Source organism: Phaethon aethereus (assembly GCF_964289735.1).
Source record: "Phaethon aethereus genome assembly, chromosome: 1".
NCBI classification, from domain to species: Eukaryota; Metazoa; Chordata; class Aves; order Phaethontiformes; family Phaethontidae; genus Phaethon; species Phaethon aethereus.
Genome location: NC_138575.1, coordinates 223,597,727 through 223,619,450, shown reverse-complemented (window position 1 = coordinate 223,619,450; position 21,724 = coordinate 223,597,727). Strand labels below are relative to the sequence as shown.

The 21,724-nt window shown below is 56.7% G+C and overlaps 1 protein-coding gene across 1 annotated transcript; it reads left to right on the top strand.

Annotated features, from left to right (window-relative positions):
- Positions 1-5,808: 5,808 nt before the first annotated feature.
- Positions 5,809-21,503, top strand: LOC309417727 (olfactory receptor 52K2-like; the record flags this gene model as incomplete). Its single annotated transcript, XM_082015267.1, has 2 exons — positions 5,809-6,703; positions 21,022-21,503. Coding segments are annotated over 2 exons (1,377 nt in total), but the record flags the coding sequence as incomplete, so codon positions are not given.
- Between the last annotated feature and the right edge of the window lie 221 nt (positions 21,504-21,724).

Sequence of the window (21,724 nt, the reverse complement as noted above, 5' to 3'; positions counted from 1 at the left end):
CGCTCCTGAGAAGTGGAGGGTACTCCACTGACAGAGGGGTGCTCTGCACCCACTCTGCATGGATGCTCCTCTTGGGGTGAGACTGGAGTTTTCTGAGACTCGGTAACAAAGTACAAAGAATCAACGTTTTGAGACAAAAGCAGCAAGCTGGTGAGCATTTGCCCGGGGTGTTTGCCAGGGTTATGTGACAGCTCCCATCAGGACGTTTAAGATACGGGAGTGATGAAACACTCCCAGATCCATGGGCCCTGATGGGATGCACCCACAAGTGCTGAGGGAGCTGTCTGATGTTGTTGTAACACCTCTCTCCATCATTTTTGAGAAATCATGGAGAACGGGAGAGGTGCCTGAGGACTGGAGGAAAGCCAATGTCACCCCAGTCTTCAAAAAGGACAAGAAGGAAGACCCAGGAAATTATAGAGCAGTCAGCCTCACCTCCATCCCAGGGAAGGTGATGGAATGCCTCCGTCTGGAGGTCATCTCTAGGCACATGGATGAAAAGAAAGTTATCAGGAGTAGTCAGCATGGATTCACCAAGGGGAGATCGTGCTTGACCAACCTGACAGCCTTCTATGATGGAGTGACTAGCTGGGTAGATGAAGGGAGAGCAGTGGATGTGGTTTACCTTGAACTTCAGTAAGGCTTTTGACACTGTCTCCCATAGCATCCTCATAGTGAAGCTCAGGAGGTATGGGTTGGATGAGTGGACTGTGAGATGGATCGAGAGCTGGCTAAGCAACAGAGCTCAAAGGGTTGTGGTCAGCAGCGCAGAGTCCAGTTGGAGGCCTGTAGCTACTGGTGTTCCCCAGGGATCAGTACTGGGTCCGGCTTTGTTCAACATCTTCATCAATGACCTAGATGAAGGGCTGTAATGTACTTTCAGCAAGTTTGCTGATGTTACAAAACTGGGAGGAGTGGCTGGTACACCAGGAGGCTGTGCTGCCATTCAAAGGGATCTGGACAGACTGGAGAGGTGGGCAGAGGGGAACCTCACAAAATTTAACAAGGACAAGTGTAGAGTTCTGCACCCGGGGAGGAACAACCCCATGCACCAGTACAGATTAGGGGTTGACCTGCTGGAAAGCAGCTCCACAGAGAAGGACCTTGGAGTCCTGGTAGACAATAAGTTATCCATGGGACAGCAATGTGCCCTGGTGGCCAAGAGGGCCAACAGTATCCTGGGGTGCATTAAGAAGAGTGTGACCAGCAGGTCGAGAGGGTTATTCTCCCCCTCTCCTCTGCACTGGTGAGGCCTCATCTGCAGTATTGTGTCCAGTTCTGGGCTCCCCAGTTCAAGAGAGGCAGGGAACTTTTGGAGAGAGTCCAACGGAGGGCTACGAGGATGATTAAGGGATTGGAACATCTCTCATATGAGGAAAGGCCAAGGGACCTGAGGCTGTTCAGTCTGGAGAAGAGAAGGTTGAGAGGGGACCTTATCAATGTCTATAAATACCTGAAGGGTGGCTGTCAGGAGGATGGAGCCAGTCTCTTTTCAGTAGTGCCCAGTGACAGGATGAGGGGCAATGGGCATAAACTGCAGCACAGGAGTTCCACCTCAACATGAGGAAAAACTTCTTTACTGTGAGGGTGATGGAGCCCTGGAACAGGCTGCCCAGAGAGGTTGTGGAGTCTCCTTCTCTGGAGACCTTCAAAATGACCGACTGGACGCGTTCCTGTGCAATCTGCCCTGGGTGATCCTGCCTTGGCAGGGGGGTTGGACCAGGTGATCTTCAGAGGTCCCTTCCAACCCCTACCGTTCTGTGATTCTGTGATTCTGTGAAATGGAGGGAATTCAGCAGAGGTGAAAGGCTGTGTCCCAGAGGTGCTCATGGTCCTCTGCTTGGGGGGGGGGGGGGGGAAGTTCCATCCAGAGAGAGGAGCCACAACCCCACTTGGGTCTGAGGGTAGAGGAGGACCAGAGGGATGATGTTGGGGGACCGTCTCCATTAACGCGAGGATTCAGAAGAAAAACATACAGAGATGGCATGTTTCCTCTGACAGCAAAGGAGCGGGACAACTCTCATCCTTCTCAGACACACACAGGGCAGACGTCCACAAGGTCACCAGAAGGTTATCGCAGAAGGTGCCTGCAGAGGACTCGCGCTCTTGGGACTCTCCCTCCAGGAGGCTCCCGGCGGCATCGCCTGGGGCGATGCGCGCAGCCCCGGCCCGCTGCCCCGCCGCGCTGCCCCGCCGCGCTGCCCCGCCGCGCTGCCCCGCCGCGCTGCCCCGCCGCGCTGCCCCGCCGCGCACGGGACGATTCGCTGTCGGCGCCACCGCCCCGACGCAGGGCAGCGGGGTCTGCAAGCGGAGGGCAAGGCGGGTGGCTGCACCGGCGCGCCGGCGTGCGTCAGGGCGCGGCGGCTGCTGCAGGAGCCTACGGACGGGAGGCTGGTGGGGCTTCAGCACCTGGCCTGGGGCCACCCACAGTGAGAGTCCGTGAGGGAAAAAGGCAGTTGCTGGGAGATTAGTTTTCCCAAATGTTAAAGTTTCTTATTAAATGAAACTGCAGACTCGAGGCTGCAGAATTCTAATTTTTAAAGTGTTTTTTTAGGTAAAAATAGGACTTGAGTCTAAAAAAGTAAACAAATACCAAACCGTTTACCTGAAACCAGAAATTGTTTGCTGCAAAAGAGTTAGCTTGTTCCTGTTTGTGTAAATTAATCAATACTTAGCTAAATACGCATTTTCTGTAAAACAAACTAAATTTTCAACCACAGATCATGGTCTTAACCCCTTGCATACAGCAGCAGGTATCTGGATAGAAAGGCACAGACATGCAGCCAGCTTCTCGCCAACGGGCAGGATTTGGTGAGATAGGCTGGATTATGCCACACGTGGGGCGGTCACTCAGGACCGGGTGGGGAGGTGAAGGAAGCCGGCAGCAGGATCCCACCCAACCCCACCGACCCAGGATCCCCACCCAGCGGGGGCACAAAGCACTGTTTTGGGGAGGCATCCTGCATCAGCGGTGCGATTCATGGAGGAGGAGCGAGCACCCCAGGGACACGCGCTGGACCAGCTACAGCTTCGTCGGTCGGGGCACGGTCTGGGGCTGGAGGTTTGCCTGTGACGTGAAAGGGTGTCCTCCACACCGTGCCAGCAGCATGGGCCTTTGTGCCCCTCCTGAAACAACCTTGTTTTTTCTCAGTAGGAAAGCACGTCTGCAGCGTGCGCCGTGCTCCAGGGGACAAGCCCCCACTGCCACCACAGTGTCCATGCTGAGAAGGAAAGGGGCGCGAGGGCTGAGGTGGGGAGAGCTCAGTCTGGAAGATGTGACAAAGCAGACATAAAATGTCACAGGGGAGCGCAGGGCCCATTCCTTCCAAGAGTTCTGTGTCCAGCACCAATTAGCTGTGATGAATACAGAGGAATTAAACTACAGGGAAGAAAACGGTGGTGGTGCCTAGGAACCGGTGGCAGTGACCTCGATGCATTTCAGCCTGCAGTATTGATTTTTCATTTTATTTTTTCATTGACTCACTCAATTTTTCATAAGTTCCATTTTCCTGAAGCTGAGGGAACTTAAAGGCAGAGGGGATTTAGACAAGGAAACCGCAGAGAAAATTGAGATGTTTGGGACAAGTTTGGTTAATGGCCAAGCCTGCACCCCTGCATGCTTGCAGAAAAGGATGTGGTTAGAAAGTGAATGGAGCACTTAGAGCTGCAGCTAAAGCACCGTGGACAAAGTGAAATGGGGAGCTGGTCAGGATCCGATGGGAGTTAGAAGCTGTCAAGCAGAACAATCAAATAAAAGCAGATAAAGGCATCTGCCTCTCTGCATGGAGAGAGACGTCCATGCCTACCTGAGAGAAAGGCAATCAGAGAACTTCTTTTTTTTAATGTAATTTAATTAATTGGTAGCTGAGAAGGATGCTAAACAGCTGCTGCTAAGAACAGAAAAGAAATACAGCAGCAGGTGTGGGTATTTTGCACAAGGGAAAAGGTATCTCTGAGTTGGCCAAGGAGGTCTTTGGCCTGTTCTGCCAAACTTTATGAGTCCTGGCACGCTGTGGTGATTGGAGATGCTTCCTCAGGTCATTACTTCAGCAAGAAAGTACGATGATGTGATTAGCTGCAGATTGCTTAGCCTGACGTCAATGCCCAGCAGAATGCCCAAGAAGTTAACAGGAGGTTTGGTCAATAAAGAATTAAAGGATTGGAATCAAATGAAATTATGGCAATCAAGTGGCTTTGCAGGAAAAAGCTCTTGTCAAACAAACCTGATTTCATTTTCTGATGAGAGAGCAAGTTTAGTTAATCAATGTGTGCATGTGTGTGTGTTTGTGGACAGTACACAGAGTTATCTAAAAGAAACGTGCCTCCACCACTCTGATTTCAGGTGAGGAGCTGACACAACACAACCTCTAAGAAGCATCAGCAAAGTGGATGAAGAACTGGGTGATTAAGAGCTGTCAGAGCCACCATCACAAAACCCCTGCGTTTCTGCAGGGATGCCACAGTGGCTGGCTCCAGACTAGAAGTTATTCTGTACGACTTTCATCAGTTGTCCCAAAATCAGCACAAACTGTGTCTCAAATAATGCTGGGGAAAGGCAAGTCATGCAGAGCAGTCTTGAGAGATTGGCAGACTTGGTTGTTCAAAGGAACTGCCTGCAGTAAGCTAAATACCAGGGTAAGGAGAGTTGGGCAAGTTTTCAGAGTGGAGCACTGTATCCTGGAGAACAGAGGCTCTGGAAAGCAGCTGGCAGGACACTGAGAGGGTAACACTGGGACCCAAAGGGCTAGGGCAATTTTGGATGCATAAGAGGGAAATGGAAGAGGTTCTACTTTTTCAGAAAAGGTGCTGAAATCTTGGAGACGTGCAAAAAACCCCTTTCTGTAAGACAGATAGTGGAACTGGTGAGTGGAGATGAGAAACCTGCAGTGCTCTAGGTCTTTAGTTTATCAAGAATAAGTCCTTGGTCATGGGAAGTACATACCGTCATGCATGGAAAGTACTCTGCCATGGAGAGCATGGAAGAGCTCTCTGGCCAAGCATGGGAAGGTAGAGGAGGATGCTGTGGCTGGAAGGAGTAGACAGGTGATGTCAAATGGGAAGAAAAGCATGTGGTTATAACCATGAGGATGCTTAGCACTTGAGGCAAAAATCAAGGGATGGAGGTTCTCCACCTCTGGATGCCCACAAGCCTGCAGTAGTGCAATTTCTTCCAGGAAAGCATACTTTAGCAAATCCCATGTTATTGGGCTCCGGAGAGGAAAAAATGGGTGTAACCAACTAACTCCACTGTTTTTGACAGGACAACATTCTGCATTTGACCTTCAGTCTCTTGGATGCATGAGTGTGGAGGAGGGGTAGTACCATTTTAATTGTACCTCCCTTGACTGTGGCTAGCAGCTAGGGGCTGTCAATGATGCCTGTGTCCCCTTAGTGTCGGGGTGACAGCTTGGAGCATCATCTTTCTGGCTGCAGTTTCTCTCAGCCCAGTTTCACCACGGACACGTTGTCTAGGTGCAGCTTCTGCGTGGCCCAAAGGATGGAACAGGATGGAACTTGTGTGGCCTGGACCGATATGCCCAGTCATCTCCCCGAGCAGGGCATAGGGAGGGAGGACGTGCTTGCAAGTCCTTAAACCCTGCCATTGCACTGCTCACGAAGGCTGGGCAGGGGCCAAAGAGCCTGGGGTTATACAAATACAAACTTGTGTGATGCTTGAAAACTGCAGCGTGCCCAGTTTTATGATCAGATGGCAGCAAAACCCCAACCTTTCTGTCACTGTTACAGGGAACTAAAGTTGGGAACAAAGATGTGGCTTGGCCCACTTGTGCCATGTCAACCGCTAATTGATCTAACACCAACTCTTTGCCCTTTCTCCTGACAGGCATCCCTGGTCTGGAAGCTCTCCACATGTGGGTTTCCATCCTGTTCTGCTTTACATACATCATGACCTTGCTGGGAAATAGCATGGTCCTTCTCGCTGTGAGGCTGGAGAAAAGCCTCCATGAGCCTATGTACTATTATTTCATTTCCATGTTGGCTGTCATTGACCTCATCTTCTCAACTGCTGTAGTTCCCAAAATGCTGGGTGTATTCTGGTTGGATTCAAGAGATACTGGTTTTGAGGTCTGCTTCATCCAGATGTTCTTCATCCACACATTCACTGCAGTGGAGTCAGGGGTGCTCCTGGCAATGTCCTTTGACCGGTATATAGCCATCTGCAACCCCCTGAGATACAACACCATCCTAACAAACTCAAGGACCATCCAGATAGGACTGCTGTCGCTGACCAGGCGAGTTGGTGTCATGACACCTTTAATGTGCCTCCTCACCAGCTTACCCTACTGCAAAACCAGAGTCATCCCTCATTCCTACTGTGAGCACATGGCCGTGATGGAGCTGGTCTGTACCGACCCGTCTGTCAGCGATCTCTACAGCCTCATCGTGGCAACACTGGTGGTGACAGACTCTGTCTTCATCACCTTCTCCTATAGTATGATCCTCAGCTGTGTGATGAGGCTGCCATCCCAAGAAGCACATCTCAAGGCCCTCAGGAATTGCGGGTCCCACATTTCTCTTATCCTGGTGTTTCACATGGGTGGCCTACTCTCCATGTACCTGCAGATGTTCTCTTTTGGCTTAGCACGTCACATCCAAGTCCTGGTAGCTGATTTCTATTTGACGGTCCCTCCCATGCTCAGCCCCCTTGTTTACAGCATAAATCACAGAATCACAGAATCACTAAGTTGGAAAGGACCTTCAAGATCATCAAGTCCAACTATTAATCCAGCGCCACCATGTCCCCTAAACCATGTCCTGAAGCGCCACATCCACACGTTTTTTGAACACTTCCAGAGATGGCGACTCCACCACCTCCCTGGGCAGCCTGTTCCAATGCCTGACCACTCTCTCAGTGAAGAAATTTTTCCTAATATCCAATCTAAACCTCCCCTGGCACAACTTGAGGCCATTTCCTCTTGTCCTATCACTAGTTACTTGGGAGAAGAGACCAACACCCTCGTTGCCACAGCCCCCTTTCAGGTAGTTGTAGAGAGCGATAAGGTCTCCCCTCAGCCTCCTCTTCTTCAGACTAAACAACCCCAGTTCCCTCAGCCGCTCCTCATAAGACTTGTGCTCCAGACCCCTCACCATCTTCGTTGCCCTTCTCTGGATACGCTCCAGCACCTCAACAAAGATGAAGCTGATCCAGGAAGGGATCTTCAAACTGCTAAGGCAGTTGGCAGGACTGGTTATCTCACAAGCTGATAAAGACAGGTCAGATGCTGCGAGAGGGAGGCACTGCCAGAAAATAATTTATCCCATCCTAGAATAGGTGTGAAGTGCAACGAATTATCCCCCAGAAATGTCCATCTCCTTCCAGTGTCTTGAAAAGGAACCTAGACCAGATGCCTACTGCTGACATGGCAATAGCTTATTCATATGAAACCAATGGGCCAGTCCTGATGGGTGCTGGGCAACCGTCTCTTTGGCCAATACACTCATGTTTTACAAGATACAACCTGGAAACATTATCTCATGGTGGATCTCTAAAATCACAGGCAGCTTTTCAGCCCCTGTGGCACATGGCTGAGGTGCCCCACACCTGAGGTGCATCAGCCAGAGAGGGCAGTCCAGCCCACCCAGCACCAGCAAGGTGATACTGCAGTGCTCAGTGCCTCAGGTCCTTTGTGGAGGGGAGGGGAGGATGCTCTGTCCCCTTCCTTGCTCACAAGGGATGGGAACAGGTCCCTCTGCGCCTCCTCCACCTGCCCGCGCAAGAGACGTCTGCTCTCTGCTTCTACTCAGGAGTCAGACCAGTGTATCTGAGAAACGTGATGGCTGCTGGGCTCTCCAGGGAGAGGAGTCTGCTTTAACCAAAAGCTACGGTTAGGCATGTACTGCGGCGGTCTCAGGCATCACCTCCCACGCCTCTTGGGCATCTCCGCTGTAAACCCTGACCAGGACAACACGCACGTCCGGGCAAAGGCAACGTGGTACGGTAAAGTGTCTCAAGTCCTCCCACAGGTGTTTGCAGACCCAGAAAAGCCCACGCAAGGAACCATGAGCCCACCCAAGCGCCAGCGCGGCAGGACCCAGCGGGAAAGGAGGAACCCAGGATGGGCGAGTTCACCGAGAAAACTCCCACCGACTCGGCCAGGAGCCACACTGGGCTTTGTGAAGCGAGGGATCTGCCCGCTGCCCGCTGCAGATGCAAAACCCACAGCGAAACAGCACCGAGGCGCAAGTCCCGGCTAGTTAGGGGGTCCTGGCTAGTTGGTGACTTTGGGGTCAGCATTTGCCCCGGCACTGCGCGAAGGGGGACAAGGGCCCCGTTTGCACCCGAAGGAGATGCTTTGGGCTGCCCTCGCATGAGGTGGCTCAGCGCAAGGGAGGCCCAAGGGACGGCCTGAACCCAGCCCAGGCACCAGCGGCAAAGGCCCCCCCGCCGCACCCCGCGCTGCAGCCCGGCCAGCCGACCCCTGCCGGGTCTCCTCTGCAGACAGCCCCCGCACGCGGGGCCGCCATAGCGGGAGGCTGGGGGGTCCCCGTGCTGGAGCTCAGCCGGTGACACCAAGCTCCCCGTTGCTGCTGCCTGGGGCAGCTCCCCGGACCCCGGGGGGTCCGCCAAGAGCCCCAAGGAAAGAGGCCCTTCCCCTTGTTTACCTGCAAAGTAGCCATGAGCGCAACAGAGAGATGCTCCACGGCTGAGTAATTAGCCTCAGGACACTTCCAGCTATTAGCCATAGCTCGCTGCTAATTTTTAATCTCTCCTTTGGGTGAAGTGTCCAAAGCAAACAACAGTTTAACCCCGCGGGTGCTGGGCAGGGGTAGGTGCTCCTCAAGCACAGCGGCCACACACAGACCTGGCTGCAGGACAGCACGAAAGAGCTGGACGAGCGTGCACGTGGCCGGGGAGGCTCTTGATGCAAACAAATTAAAAGCTTTTTAGCCCATATTGGCCCTGTCTGCGTGGGGCCCCAGGCTGATCACAGACCCCAGCTCCCACCATTCTCCCGCCCATTCACCTCCTGCCTGCACCAGCCCGACCCACCATAGCCCAGTATGGGCCACCCTCAAAATAAATGTGTATTTTAATCACAGCTAAATTAACTGTTCATCAGTGTTTGCTTACATGACTGTAGCGTATAACCCTTCTTGGGACCTGCAGCACAAAAGGTCCCTTTTGGAAACACCACACAAACTTGAACTCCCAGTGGTGGTTGCTGGAGGTGCCACTGGAGCAGCTTTTCTCATTTTACCATGGCATTTTCAGCCCCTGAACATGTCCCAGCCCTGGGGCTGGGGCGGGGCGGGGGTGGCTCTGACTTTTGCACCCCTCTGAAGAGTTCGGAGGTGGCTGCTGTTTTCCACAGCAGGCAGCCGCTGCGCGGACCCGGCTGAGCTGCACAAGTCTGCAGCTACGCCGAGCGTGGGGCGCTGGAGCAGACCCCCGGCACCAGGAGGGGGCTTGGGGACCCCACAGAGGGCAGCGGGGCACGGCGAGGTACAGCTGCCCAAACACGCCTGCCCCTGCCAAGGGGACAGAGGTGTCCCAGTGCCAGCCGTGCCCCCCTGCGGAGCCGGGGGCTGCGGGAGGAGGGGGCACCGTGCGCCAGGGAACTGGCAAAGGCTGGGGCGGGGGCGTTGGAAAGGAGTTCATTGCGGGGGGTACACACACCTGGCAAGAGGGACCAGGGTCCTGTTAGCCAGGTCTCTCGCCGCGGTGCGATGACAGAGGGGACACGGGGACGGTCACACACACCACCACCCCCCCCCAGCCCTGGCTCCAGCCAAGAAACTGATGCAAAATCCACAGCGAAGTGTCACCGGTTGCAAACTCGCTAATTGGCCCCTCGTCAGCAAGCCGGGGGGCCGGGGGCCGCAAGAGCCCGTCCACCAGCGATCAATCCTCCTGTGGCCCCGTGCTGTAATTACCATCCAGCTCGTTAGCACTAATTGGACTGCTCCCAGGAAGGGAGCCTGATGGAAAAAAAATAAACAAAGTTCAATTGCTTTTAACTTTGACTTGTTTGAAATCCCAGGGAAGAAAAGAAGTCAGAGAGCTTGAGGCATCTTGGAGGGGTGCTCCTGCCTCGTGTCATGGGCCACACAGCCCGACATCTCTGCCCAGGGCAAGGGGATGGTGCACGAGTCTCCTGTTGAGGCTAGCAGCCCGCGCGCTCCCGCAGGCAGGATCGGGCCCGGTCGCTGGGGTGAGGTGCGCCAGCATCGCCAGCACAGCAACGCTCCGAGTGCTGGGGGTCCCGAGCCCAGGAGCGGCTCTTCCCCAAGCCGGGAGGCTGCTCCCCAAGCCGGGAGGCTGCTCCCCCGCCCGGGGGGCACCGCGAGTGCATCGGCTGCGCGGGACCAAGCCATGCTCCAGCCCCGCTTCCCAAGGCCTCTTCTCACCCAGCGCGAAATGCCGGGGTGCCCTGACGTTTGTCCCCACTGCCCCCGTTTTGGGGGTCCTTGTGACCTGCGGCGATCTGCAGCTCGGGGGGGTGAACGGGACCTCCCACCTCGGGCCACTCAGCGCGGCCGGGTGCGCGCCGGCGCGGCGGGGGACAGCCTTGACGGCTCCCGTGGCACGTCGGGCAGCTCTTGCAGGGCAGCTCCCCAGCAAGTCCTTCGGCTTGTGCCTCCCAAAACCGAGTCCCCTCCCCGCCAGGACAGCACTGCCTTGTGTACGGACCCTGCTCAGCATCCCCGCGGTGCGTAAGCCGCGCTGCCCCGGCGCCCGGGGGTCTGCTCCCCCGGGCTCCTTCAGCAGCGCAGTCAGGAGCAGACAACCTGCCAAACTGGCTGGGCGGGGGAGGTCTCGCAGCCCCGCCCCAGCCACCCCCGGCCCCGGCCCCGGCCCCGGCCCCAGCTGTGCAGCCAGCTGCCCGCGCATCGGCTCCAGTGTCGTCCGGCTCTTTCTCAGCTGGTTCGAGGCCGGGTCCCAGCAGAAAGCAAGCTGCGGAGCAGCCCAGGGTGGGTTTCTTCAGGGCCGTGGAGGAGCAGCAGGAGCTGAGTGCATTGATGACAGGTCCCTTGGCCACCGCTCCCTCCTGCTCCCATCCCAGCTGGTGGAACCGGACAAACCCCAGCAGGTCCGGGCAGGGGAGGTGTGGCCAAGGGGACAGGACTGGTTTGGCAGTGGTCAGGGAGAGTCCAGATTGCAAAATACCCCCTTTCTCCTGCATCCCCTTGTGCGGGCACAACCCCAGAGCCAACTATGCTGGGAATGGGGTGTCCTGGGTACCCCCAGAGCATTTTATCCTGGGGGAAACAGAGGGACGAGACGAGGGGATGGTCTGACCTGCGAACAGCCCAGTGGGGCTGCAGGGAGCCGCTGGGCTGAGCCCCCGGCGCAGCACACGCGGGGCAGTTTGCAGAAACCACCAACGACCCGCCGTGGCGGGGTGAGCCCGCTGGCACCGTGCAAGCCCCAGAGCTGATGCCTGGCCAGGAGCGGGGATTTGTCAAAGAACCATTTGGCAATAGGCGGTACAGGAGATGGTATGCACCCTCCAGGTCCCAGCCGGCCCCCAGCCCCTGCCGAGCCCTACACATCCAGCTCATGGCTGCTGGAGTGAAATGGGCCCTGGGGGGTGTCAGAGCCACCTGCGCTGCTGGGATGGTGCCCTGAAGGCCCTTGCATGCTCACATGGTGGACCCCACAGCGAGACAACGTCACGCACATCCCCACACTGTGTCAGCCCCTCTTGCAGAGGAGCAGAGGTCCTACCCTGGACACCGAGCCCTCAGCCCCATGGTGGGGCTGTGCAAAGCTGAGCTCTCAGAGCAGATTTCTCCCTGCCCTGAGATTTGCACAACTGGAAAGTGAGCCGGGAGGACGGCAACATTTGCACTGCCGGCGGGTGAGCCGGGAGGACGGTGGCAGCAGGAGCATGTGTCCTGTCCCGGGGTTGTAGAGGCAGCAAGAAGAGAGGTGCCCAAGCCCAGCGGGTCAGTGAGGGCCGTGGGTGCAGTTTCAGGTGCACCCAGGCGATGTCCTGCACATCTCCAACACCTCTCTCATAAGACGTGGCCCTTCCAAGCTGCCTGCGCCTCTGCAAGGGTGGCAATCACTCTGCTACCCAGCAACCACAGAGCCCGGGGAGGGCAGCCCTGCCCCGCTGCTGCTGCTCGCACTGCCAGGCTACCTGGGAAGAGGAAAGAATAACGAACGTGTCTCCAGTCCTCTGCCCTCGGCTCTGGGCCAGCAGCGAGCTGGCGGCTGGGCTGCCCTGGGGACACCGCGGTGGCACCGGGCACAGCACGAAGCGTGGAGCACGGGAGGCACCTCCTGGCCAGAAGGCAGCACTGCCACCCCCTCCCTGCCACCCCCTGCCCTGCCACCCCCTGCCCTGCCACCTTCCCCAGTGGCAGAGCTGCCAGTGCTGTGCATGTCCAGTGCCAAAATCACCAGCCCGGGCCACCCAGGCAGGCAGGAGGGCTGCGCCAGCTTTCCCGGGCTGTGCAGCCCCTGCTCCGGTTTGGGACAGCAGGAGACGACTGGGGTCCTGTTTGTCCGGGAGCTTTTAAACACTCTAATGGTAATTGTGGTTCAGTCCTCCCCGAGCCCTGGTCCATATGCAGGTGCAGGGGCTGCAGTGGGGCGTGAAGACTGGGTGTCATGGCCAGGGACAGATAGGCAGGCGGTGGCAGAGGACAGCACCAACCTGTCGCCATTCCTGCCTGTGTGCTGCGCTGCACTGCAAGGACGAGGCGACCCTGCAGCACCCCACGGTTCGACGGGGTGGCTTGGGAGAGGCCCAGCAGCGGATGGGGCTCTGCCCTCCAGGTTAGAGGGGAACGGCAGAGAGCAGAGCCCCGACAGCCCCACAGCCGTCCCCATCCAGAGCTGCCGCGCTCCCCAGCACCCTCTGCCCCTCTTGCCTGGGAGGAGGGACTGCTGCCCCATTGCAGCCTCCTCTCCTCTGCTCCCACCCGTTTCCAAGTCTCTCCCCCACCCCATTTCTTATCTGTCCTTCCTCCCCATCTGCCTGCAAAATGCTGTAGGCGGAGGCCACCGCAGTGACGGTGCTCCTCTTCTCGGAGCGCAGCCCAGCAGGGCATGGGGACGCAGGGGGATGGAGACATCCCCCCAGCGCAAAGCAGCACCAGCCTCACCCAAAAGCATAAAGCACCAGCACATCCGCCTGAGCGGGTCCTCCCCGAGACCATCATACCGCAGGCCGGGCAGAGCATCCCCAGCTCCCAGTGCCCTATCACTGGTGCATGGGCAGCACCGTAAGCATCCATCAGGCACCAGCATGGGGGGCTTCAGACTGGACCTTACAACTAGGAAGTGTCTACAGGCAGCTCTGACCCTGGGAACATTTGACTGGTTTTCCGCACACCCTTTTTCCCTGAGATGTCTTCCAGCCCAAGTCCATGCACTGAACTCTCTCGGCCTTCAGAACAGAAGGGTTGTGTCTAACCTGCCTGTGGCAACAGTCCCTGGACCTGGTAACTCTCAAACCATGGCTGGGACCTGGTTGGGGGACGCTCACCGCATGCAAACAGTAAATACCTTGTAGGGCAGGGCAGCGTGTCCAGGAGCCTTTCCTGGTGCTCACAGGTCTTCACGGGTCTGGCCGGGATCAGCCCAAGGAGACCCTGCCTGTGACAGGGGCTTCAGAGGCTCCCACCACCCAGTGACAATCGCACTGCAATGGACCCCAGCACCGGAGGCAAGCTCGAAAAAGATGCTTCATGTTGTGCTTTTCCTACCTGTCCTGTTGGCCCAGGCTCTTACCGATCCTGTGTGCTACAGCATACACAGTTAAATAGCTACAGATTTGAACCAGGTATTTTTGACAAGGAGGGTGGTGAAACCCTGTCCCAGGTTGCCCAGAGAGGTGGTGGATGCTCCATCCCTGGAAACATCCCAGGTCAGGCTGGACGGGGCTCTGAGCAACCTGCTCGAGTTGGGGATGTCCCTGCTCATGGCAGGAGGTGGGACTAGATGGCCCTGAAAGGTCCCTTCCCACCCAAAGATTATATGATTCTGTGATTCTAACTGCAAACAGACATAAACAAGAAGTGATGTGAAGAAAAAAGCTGCAGGAACAGCCTCAGCTTCCATGGAAACCCAGAGCCAGCTCACAGGATTCAGGTTTCAAGTGCCAGTCAAGAGCCATTCCTTAAAGATGACAGTGGCCCAGGTCAGATGGTGGGAGCAAGGACATCTGCAAAGTATTGTCCAGACACACTCAGCGGTGTTGGTGGGAGTGGGGTGTCTGCTTCAGGCAAAGAGTAGAGGAAAGCCGTGAGGACCATGTCCTGGGCTGCCCCCAAAGCCGCGTGGCCAGCAGGGTGAGGGAGGGGGTTCTGCCCCTCTGCCCCGCTCTGGGGAGACCCCCCTGCAGTGCTGCGTCCAGCTCTGGAGCCCTCGGCACAGGAGAGACATGGACCTGCTGGAGCGGGGCCAGAGGAGGCCCCAGCAACGCTCCAAGGGCTGGAACAGCTCTGCTGGGAGGACAGGCTGGGAGAACTGGGGGGTCTCAGCCTGGAGCAGAGAAGGCTCCGGGGAGACCTTCCTGCAGCTGCCAGGGCTGAGAGGGGCTGATAGGAAAGATGGGGACAGACTTTTTAGCAGGGCCTGTTGCGATGGGGCAAGGGGTAACGGTTTTAAACAAAAGAGGGGAGATTCAGACTAGATCTAAGGAAGTAGTTTTTGACACGGAGGGTGGTGAAACCCTGTCCCAGGTTGCCCAGAGAGGTTGTCGATGCCCCAACCCTGGAAACATCCCAGGTCAGGCTGGACGGGGCTCTGAGCAACCTGCTCGAGTTGGGGATGTCCCTGCTCATGGCAGGGGGTTGGACTAGATGGCCCTGAAAGGTCCTCTCCCACCCAAACCATGATGTGATTCTGTGATTGTGGAGGTAACAGGGTAGAAGAGCACCTGAGTCAGGCGCCCAAAGAAGGAGACACCGTCAAAGTCCGACAAGAAGCTGAACTGCAGTTTTGGGGAAGGGGTGCCAATGCGCAGAGCATAAAGAGATCTGTGGGCTGAGGAGTCCTTATTCCACCTGAACATCCCCAGGCGGTGTTGGGCCTCTCTAGGGGGATCTAGCAAGAGGAAACAAACTCTGTTGGCTCTTTCATTTTGATGCCTTCCTCCTGGGGGTCTGTGAGACTGCAGCGCTCAGACCTGGAAAACAAAGCAAATGGACAAACTCACAGAAGTGGGATCTGCGTGTCTCCTATAAGGATTTGGTGTGTGCGCGCTCATCCTGCAGCCTTTCCCCATGCACCCTCCTGTCCTCTCGCCAGCCAGCCTGTTCTCCTGAACCCTGCTGAGATTTCACTCATGTCAGGTTGCTCCTCTCCACCGCGTTGGCAGGAGGGGGATGCAGCAGCAATACGATGCCCAAGGCATTGCTCTCTTCGGGACAGAGGCAGAGTAACGACCACAGGGTCAATCCCCCCCGGCAGTCGCAGTCTGGTGCTGCACACCCCGGGACCAGCGAGGTGGGCAAGGAGCTGCGTGCTGGAGGAGCATGGTGTCTGCTGCCCGCTGCCCCGCCAGCCGGGATGCTCCGAGAGCTCTGCAGAGCCGGTCCATGGCCTGGATCTCTTCACCCTGGTGATCACGTAGATCAAGGGAGCAGTATTGATTAATGAGATGAGAAATTGCTGGTGTCTTGTTCTTTCTGATACCGCAGCCGCGGGGCCCCGCAGCCCGGGCGAGCGGCTGCCTCGGGGGGAGCAGGCAGGGTGCCTGCGTGGGGAGGGCTTCGCTGCCCGGGGGGCTGAGACGCCCTTTCCCTTTGCTCTGTGTTTAGGGTGAGGCTGGCTGAGACACCCCGTACGTTGGGATCGGGAACCCCAGCGCCCGCTCCTCCTGGGCCAGGATGAGTCCCGAGTCCCAAGCCTTGCTTGCACAACTGCCTGGATGCATCCCAAAAAGCAGGCCACTGGATCGGTCCCTCTGTATCTTACCTCAGTCTTCTCTGTGCTAAATGTCGCCAGATCCTTCAACCCTTCCTTCTGGCCAACCTTCGTAGACCCCTGATGATTTTTGTCCCTTTCCTGGCTCGCATCATGCACTGCTGCTCTTCTCTTGAGATCCCAACGTGACGGTCCTTGTGCTGCCAGATGTAGATCCAGGTCAGAAGGGTGTGCAGCTGGGTGAGAACATCTCCCTGTGCTGGTCGGACGCCTTACGATGCGATGTCTAAATAGGCACCTTTCCCAAATTACCTGACTTAGGAGTTTAACACAATGTACTCACCAGGTGCCCACACCAACTGGTATCCCTGACCTTCTGGTCTTTGCAGTGCGACCCGGATGCCACTCTCTTGCCAGGGAGGGAAACCCAGTTATCCAGGACTGGTGAAACACCAGCACATCCCAGCTTCCAGATTTTGGGCCAGATCCCTCTCATCTGATTCAAATATCAAGAGAAGTCGGACAGTCAGTTTCAAAACCATTACCTGGAGCCCATGATCAGACACTTCGTCCCCAAAGGATCTAAAGGTGCTGCTTAATCTGCCTGTGATACCGGAGCAATGGCTGGCTTCTCTTCAAACACAGTGCTGAACCAAACACCTCCCTTTTCTCTGCAGCATTACCTACAATTTTACCATATCCATCACTTAGTGAGAGTATTTGCTTTGGCTTATATTAATTTCAAAATATTTTTGCAATGTATTTGGTGGGTGTGGTTTTTATCTCAGCCTTCACCCTGCAGTCCGGAATTTTTCCTAAAGACTTTGGCTTTTTCTTTCTAATTTTATTAATGTCATAATTAGCATTCATACTGACTACTCCCTAACTATCCTTTAGTGCGTAATGGGGTGGGATGCTGATAAATCCCCTGCCAAACTGTTATTTGATTTTCGCCCAAGTCGTGCTCCTCTCTGACTCATCCAGTAAATGGTTGCTGGCTTGAAGAGAAGAATACTTAAACTTGAGTGGAAATGGGGTGAAACACATCAAGGGTCGACCCAAAGGGGAGGGGGTGTCAGACCAGCTGACTCTGACAACTTCTGGCCATGGGAACGGGCCAGCCCGGACCCCAGTAAAGCAGTGGATGCCCCAGGACAGCTCAGGAGGAGGAGATGGTGACCAGACAAGGCATCAGCAGAGAAGCAAGGACCAGGAGAGATGGTATCAGGTAGCTCCGACAAGGGACGTCCCAGCCCCAGGCAGCTCAGGAGTGGACATCCTGGGGCTCGTTTGGCTTTGTCGTTATGGACCTTACCAGAGACTGGAGGGGCTGATGAGACCTGCTGACAGCCCAAGGCTGGGAGCCATCGCCCAGGAAGGATGGGGATTTATCACAGGGGGACCTGGAGGAGGGAATTTTCAAGACCTCATACTGATGTCCAGATTGCCAACAAAATTAATAGAAGTGGAGGAAGAAGCAATTGCTGGAAGCCCTTGCTGCGAACAGCCTCAAGGCCTTCCAATTAATAACGCTATCTTGAGTGCCGCGAGTGACTCATGAGCCGCTGCATCCTCGGATGCTCCTCGCTCATCCCTCGCAGAGCAAGGCTTGCAGCTCGTGCAGCTCTGCCAGAAACCGCCGAGAAATCACCTGTGCCGAAGCCCACGCACTTCAGTGGAGGAACATGTAATCCTGCAGGAAAAAACGGATGGTTTCCCCCCGAGAAACCTGCCTCCTGTGAAACCGAGCTGACAGGCACGAGCTCGCTCTTTAGCCCCTGGCTGGGTGCTGGCAGGGTCCCCCATTAACTGCTCCTTCCCCATCTGCGGGGTGCTCGCCAGCGCGCTGGGATGTGTCCGAGTGCGAGCGGCGGTCCCGGGCTGGCAGGGATCTGGGGTGCCCTGAGGGAGATGGGTTTGGATCTAAATCCTGGGGCCACCTTTCTCGTTTCCCATCATTTCTCCGCTTCCCTTGTCTCTGCCCCCCTCTCCTGGCGTGCACATCCATCACCTCCTCCTTCCTGTGTTTTCTCTTCCTTCACCTCCCCTGCATGTTCTTGCCAGGGATGGGTTTTTGTCCCAGCAGCCTTGGTGGTGCAGGTTTGTGCCCCTTGAGGGTATTCCTCAGGAAGCTCCTGCTCTGCACCATCACCTCCCGCTCCAGATGGAGGGGGCCATGCCCGTGCTCACGTCGGGCCCCCCAGCCCCGGGATGCTCCTGGCTCCTCTCCCAGGGGAGGTCACGACGACGTTCCTCTCCCATCGGGTGTTTTGGTGGGTGCACGCTGTTGATGAGTCAGTTCGTTGACGTCCACAGCCCTGAGCACGCGTTTAAAATGAGCCTTTCCGGGTCTGGGCTGCGGGGAAGTTGCACAGAGACTCGGAGCACGTTTCCCTGCCAAGCTCAAGGGACCGCAGCCGCCCAGGTCACGTCTTAAAAACCAGCTCCCCCGGGCCGCCCGGCTCTCACGGACACCCCCAAGCTCCGTGCCGGGAACTGTGAGAAACGGCTTTGCCGGGGCCGAAACTGCTGGTTCACGGTCGTGGTCTGGGAACGGTCCTGGCTTTTCCACGCCGGAGGAAATCTGCTGCCACGCCACCAAGTGTCCCGGCACTACGGGACGCCCCCGGGGAGGGACCCCCTCCTCCGTAGCCCGGCTCCAGCCGTGCCTGCCAGGAGCCCTTTTCCAGGGTGGTGTGGGCAGAGCTCGGTGTGCTCTGGCCGAGGGCGGACGGGAGAGCTGGTCAGCTGGTGGGTGCTCGTGGAGCAGACAAGCCCCGTCAGAAAAAGGCTGCTGTCAAGCCCTGGGCAGCGAGCGAGGAACCGCGCGGACCCGCGAGGCTGAAAGAGCCTGGGGCTGGCTGCGGGAGCCACGGGACGCGGGAACAGCGGGGCGGAAGGCGAAAACCGCCGGACTGGTCTCCGGAAGGCATTCGCAGTGCTGCGCTCGGGGGTTGCGCGCCACGATGCGGGCGACAGCGGGGGTCTGGGTGTGGTGACCCACGACCTTCCCTTAACTCTCACTGCAGGGGGGCTCGGGCTCCCACGCTGCCGTCCCGAGGGGTTCCCGAGCGGGGGGATGCCCCGGCACCACCTCCTGCTTCGGTCTCTTCTCGGAGAGGAGACTTTTGCGGCGCGGGGGCAGGACTGGAGCTCAGCCCACAGTAGGAAAACAGGGATTTATATTTTTGTCAAGGAAACAGCAGTGTGGAAGAGATTTGCTAAGATAAATACACAAAAACTGGGATGCTTCAGTCAACCCTGAACCAATTGAATCTCCCTCTCCCCACTATAAAGCGGCTCGCGTTGATAATTGCGCTTAGTGGCTCCTCGCCAGCACTCAGGCGGACTTTCACCCTTCCAGAGCAAACAGGACACACATCTCACAGCAAAGGCTCTGCAGTCCAGCCCCCTCCCCGGATCCCTCCATGCGCTAGCAGCATCCGCATCCACCAGCCCTGATGGAGGGGTGTCTGCAGGGACAGAGCTCCCGGCTCCCCAAGCGCGGGGAAGGCGGAGGAGATGGGGGGAGAAGGGCGAGCGCTCCGTGCCGTGTCCTCCCCCAGGGCCCCGGGGAGGGGAGGACAGTATTGTACGTGCATCACTGGTGGCTTCCGAGAGTCCAGGGCCCAGGCCGCACCTCTCAGCGTGGCGGATAACCCCCTCCATAACCTGATCACGATCCCCAAGGCAGCCTAGCCTAGCAAGGCCAAAGCCACGCTGTGAACGTTTCCTCCGGCGCTGCCGTAGCGGTGGGCTTGTTCCTTACCCGGAACAAAACGTGTGCCCGAGTCACGGCGTCTGAAGGCAAAGCGCTGGGGGCTGAGCATTTAGAAAACCTTAGGGACAGAAACCAGGGCACTTCTCTTCATCCCTAGGCCACGGCAGCGGGAAGGACGGCGTAAGCAGCGTTCGCCGGGCGCCAGCCAACAGTGCATGGGTGGAAAAAAAAAAAAAGAGGGTTTGAATCTTGGACCCTGTCTGAAACTAACACTGTCCCTGGATCGGCACACGTGCACGGAGTTGTTTGGGTCTCATCTGGGAGGACCCGTCCCTTTCAGAGCCCCACCAAACGTCAACGCACCGGCATCGAGGACTGTGCCTGGCATGCACGGGCATGGCTGGTCTTCGGTGCTACCCACATCTGAGCGGCCTCACGTCATCTGTCCAGTGTTGCTGCACCCTGCCCAAAACAAGCAAAAGGGGCTCACGGCCACCGAAGGACATCAAAACACCAGCGTTCAAATCTTCTCAGGACTTGTGCTGACTTCTCTCTACACCTATACCAATTAGCCCAAGAGTGCCAGGCACCCTCCGGTGGCCCCACAGCCAACTGGCATGCATGTGCTATGTCCCCTCACTAAAAATCTTCTAGACTCAGAAACAAGGCGGCCACACTAAGACTGGCCCTGCTAGCCCCCAAAACATGCCCAGGAGTTGTTTGGGATAGTCATCCCTTGTCTAAAGCACTGACCATACCAGCAATTTAACAGTGTGGACAGTCAAGCTGTACTGTCCAGGACCTGGTCCTGGTTTATTTTGCTAGTACTTACATAGCTTTTCAGCCCCTGCTGCCCCGAGCTACTCAACGTGAGTGGTGAGCACGTGGAAAATCGTGTGCATACTGAAACCTGCTCTTCACCTCGCAGCAAAGCCACCTGCTTGGTTTCCTCCTGAGAAATGTGCTCTGAGCATCACCCAGGTAGCGATGCTCAGGTGCTTTAGTGGCAGGGGTGAGATGGAGGAGACCTGGCTCAGCCTTCGGCTGGGTTCATGACTTCAAGCACATCACTTCATTCCTCCATCCTGTTCTCTCTCCGGTCTTGCTTGACAGTGGATAAACTTGCTGGCAGGGTAGAGCTGGACCAAGTTCAGTGAATCCTGGAGCATGTAGGTGCTTCATTAATAAAAATAATCAGAGTTTTGTCTCATTTTTCAAGGCTTTTGCTGCCTTTCACTTACTCAAGGAACTGAAGGAGAAAATACAGGCAGTGAGGGTTAGGGCTACACTTGCTGCTTGAGCACAGCCCCTCACCAGCCATCAGGCCTGCTCTCGTTCTCACTGCTTGTAGTTCACAGTTTCCATGGGCCTGTCCAACGTAAAAAGCGTTTTATGGTGGGGAGAAGATATTTACATCCGCAGCAGGAGAAACCGTGCTTTCTCCTCTCAGGCCCAGGAAAGCTGAGCCCTTCCAGCAGGTTGAGACTCTGGGATGGCAGGCGGGAACCAGACGGGGTCAGGAGCCCATCCCAGGCTGAATTCCCCGGAGTCTACAAGCACAGGCTGCTCCTCCTCATCGCTGTTTTCTGCCTGTACCTTCTGATCATCACAGCAAACTCCATCCTCACCCACACCATGGGAGTGGGGGAAGACCTCCGTTCCGCCCTGTACTCGCTGACCGCTCTGCTCCTGATGGTCTCCAGCACGTGTGTGCCCGAGACGCTGCTGGGTTTCCTCTTTCATCTCGGCGACATCTCACCGGGGGGCTGCATGGCCCAGACCTTCTTCCCATGCTTCTTCAGCACGCTGGATCGCGACACCCCCCTCCTCAGGGCACAGGAGGGGTTTGTGGCCGTTGGCACCACACTGCGCTGCCGGCTCCGAGGCGGCATTGGTTTTCCCCGCGGCAGCCCCCGGTGCTGTGCGGTGCGTCGGTAGCTCGAACGGTGCCGGTAACACAGCAGGGTTTGGGCTGCTGCTGAGCAGTGCTGGCACAGCATCCAGGCCATCTCCAACACGCCCCGCTCACAGGAGGAACAAGATGGTAGGATGGGTCACGAGAGCCGTCACAGTCGTCTTTGAGCTAGGCTTCCTCCCGACATAATCCAAACGTCCTGAAAACTGCTTCTGGGAAAGTGCAGCACAAAGCTTTGCTGCAC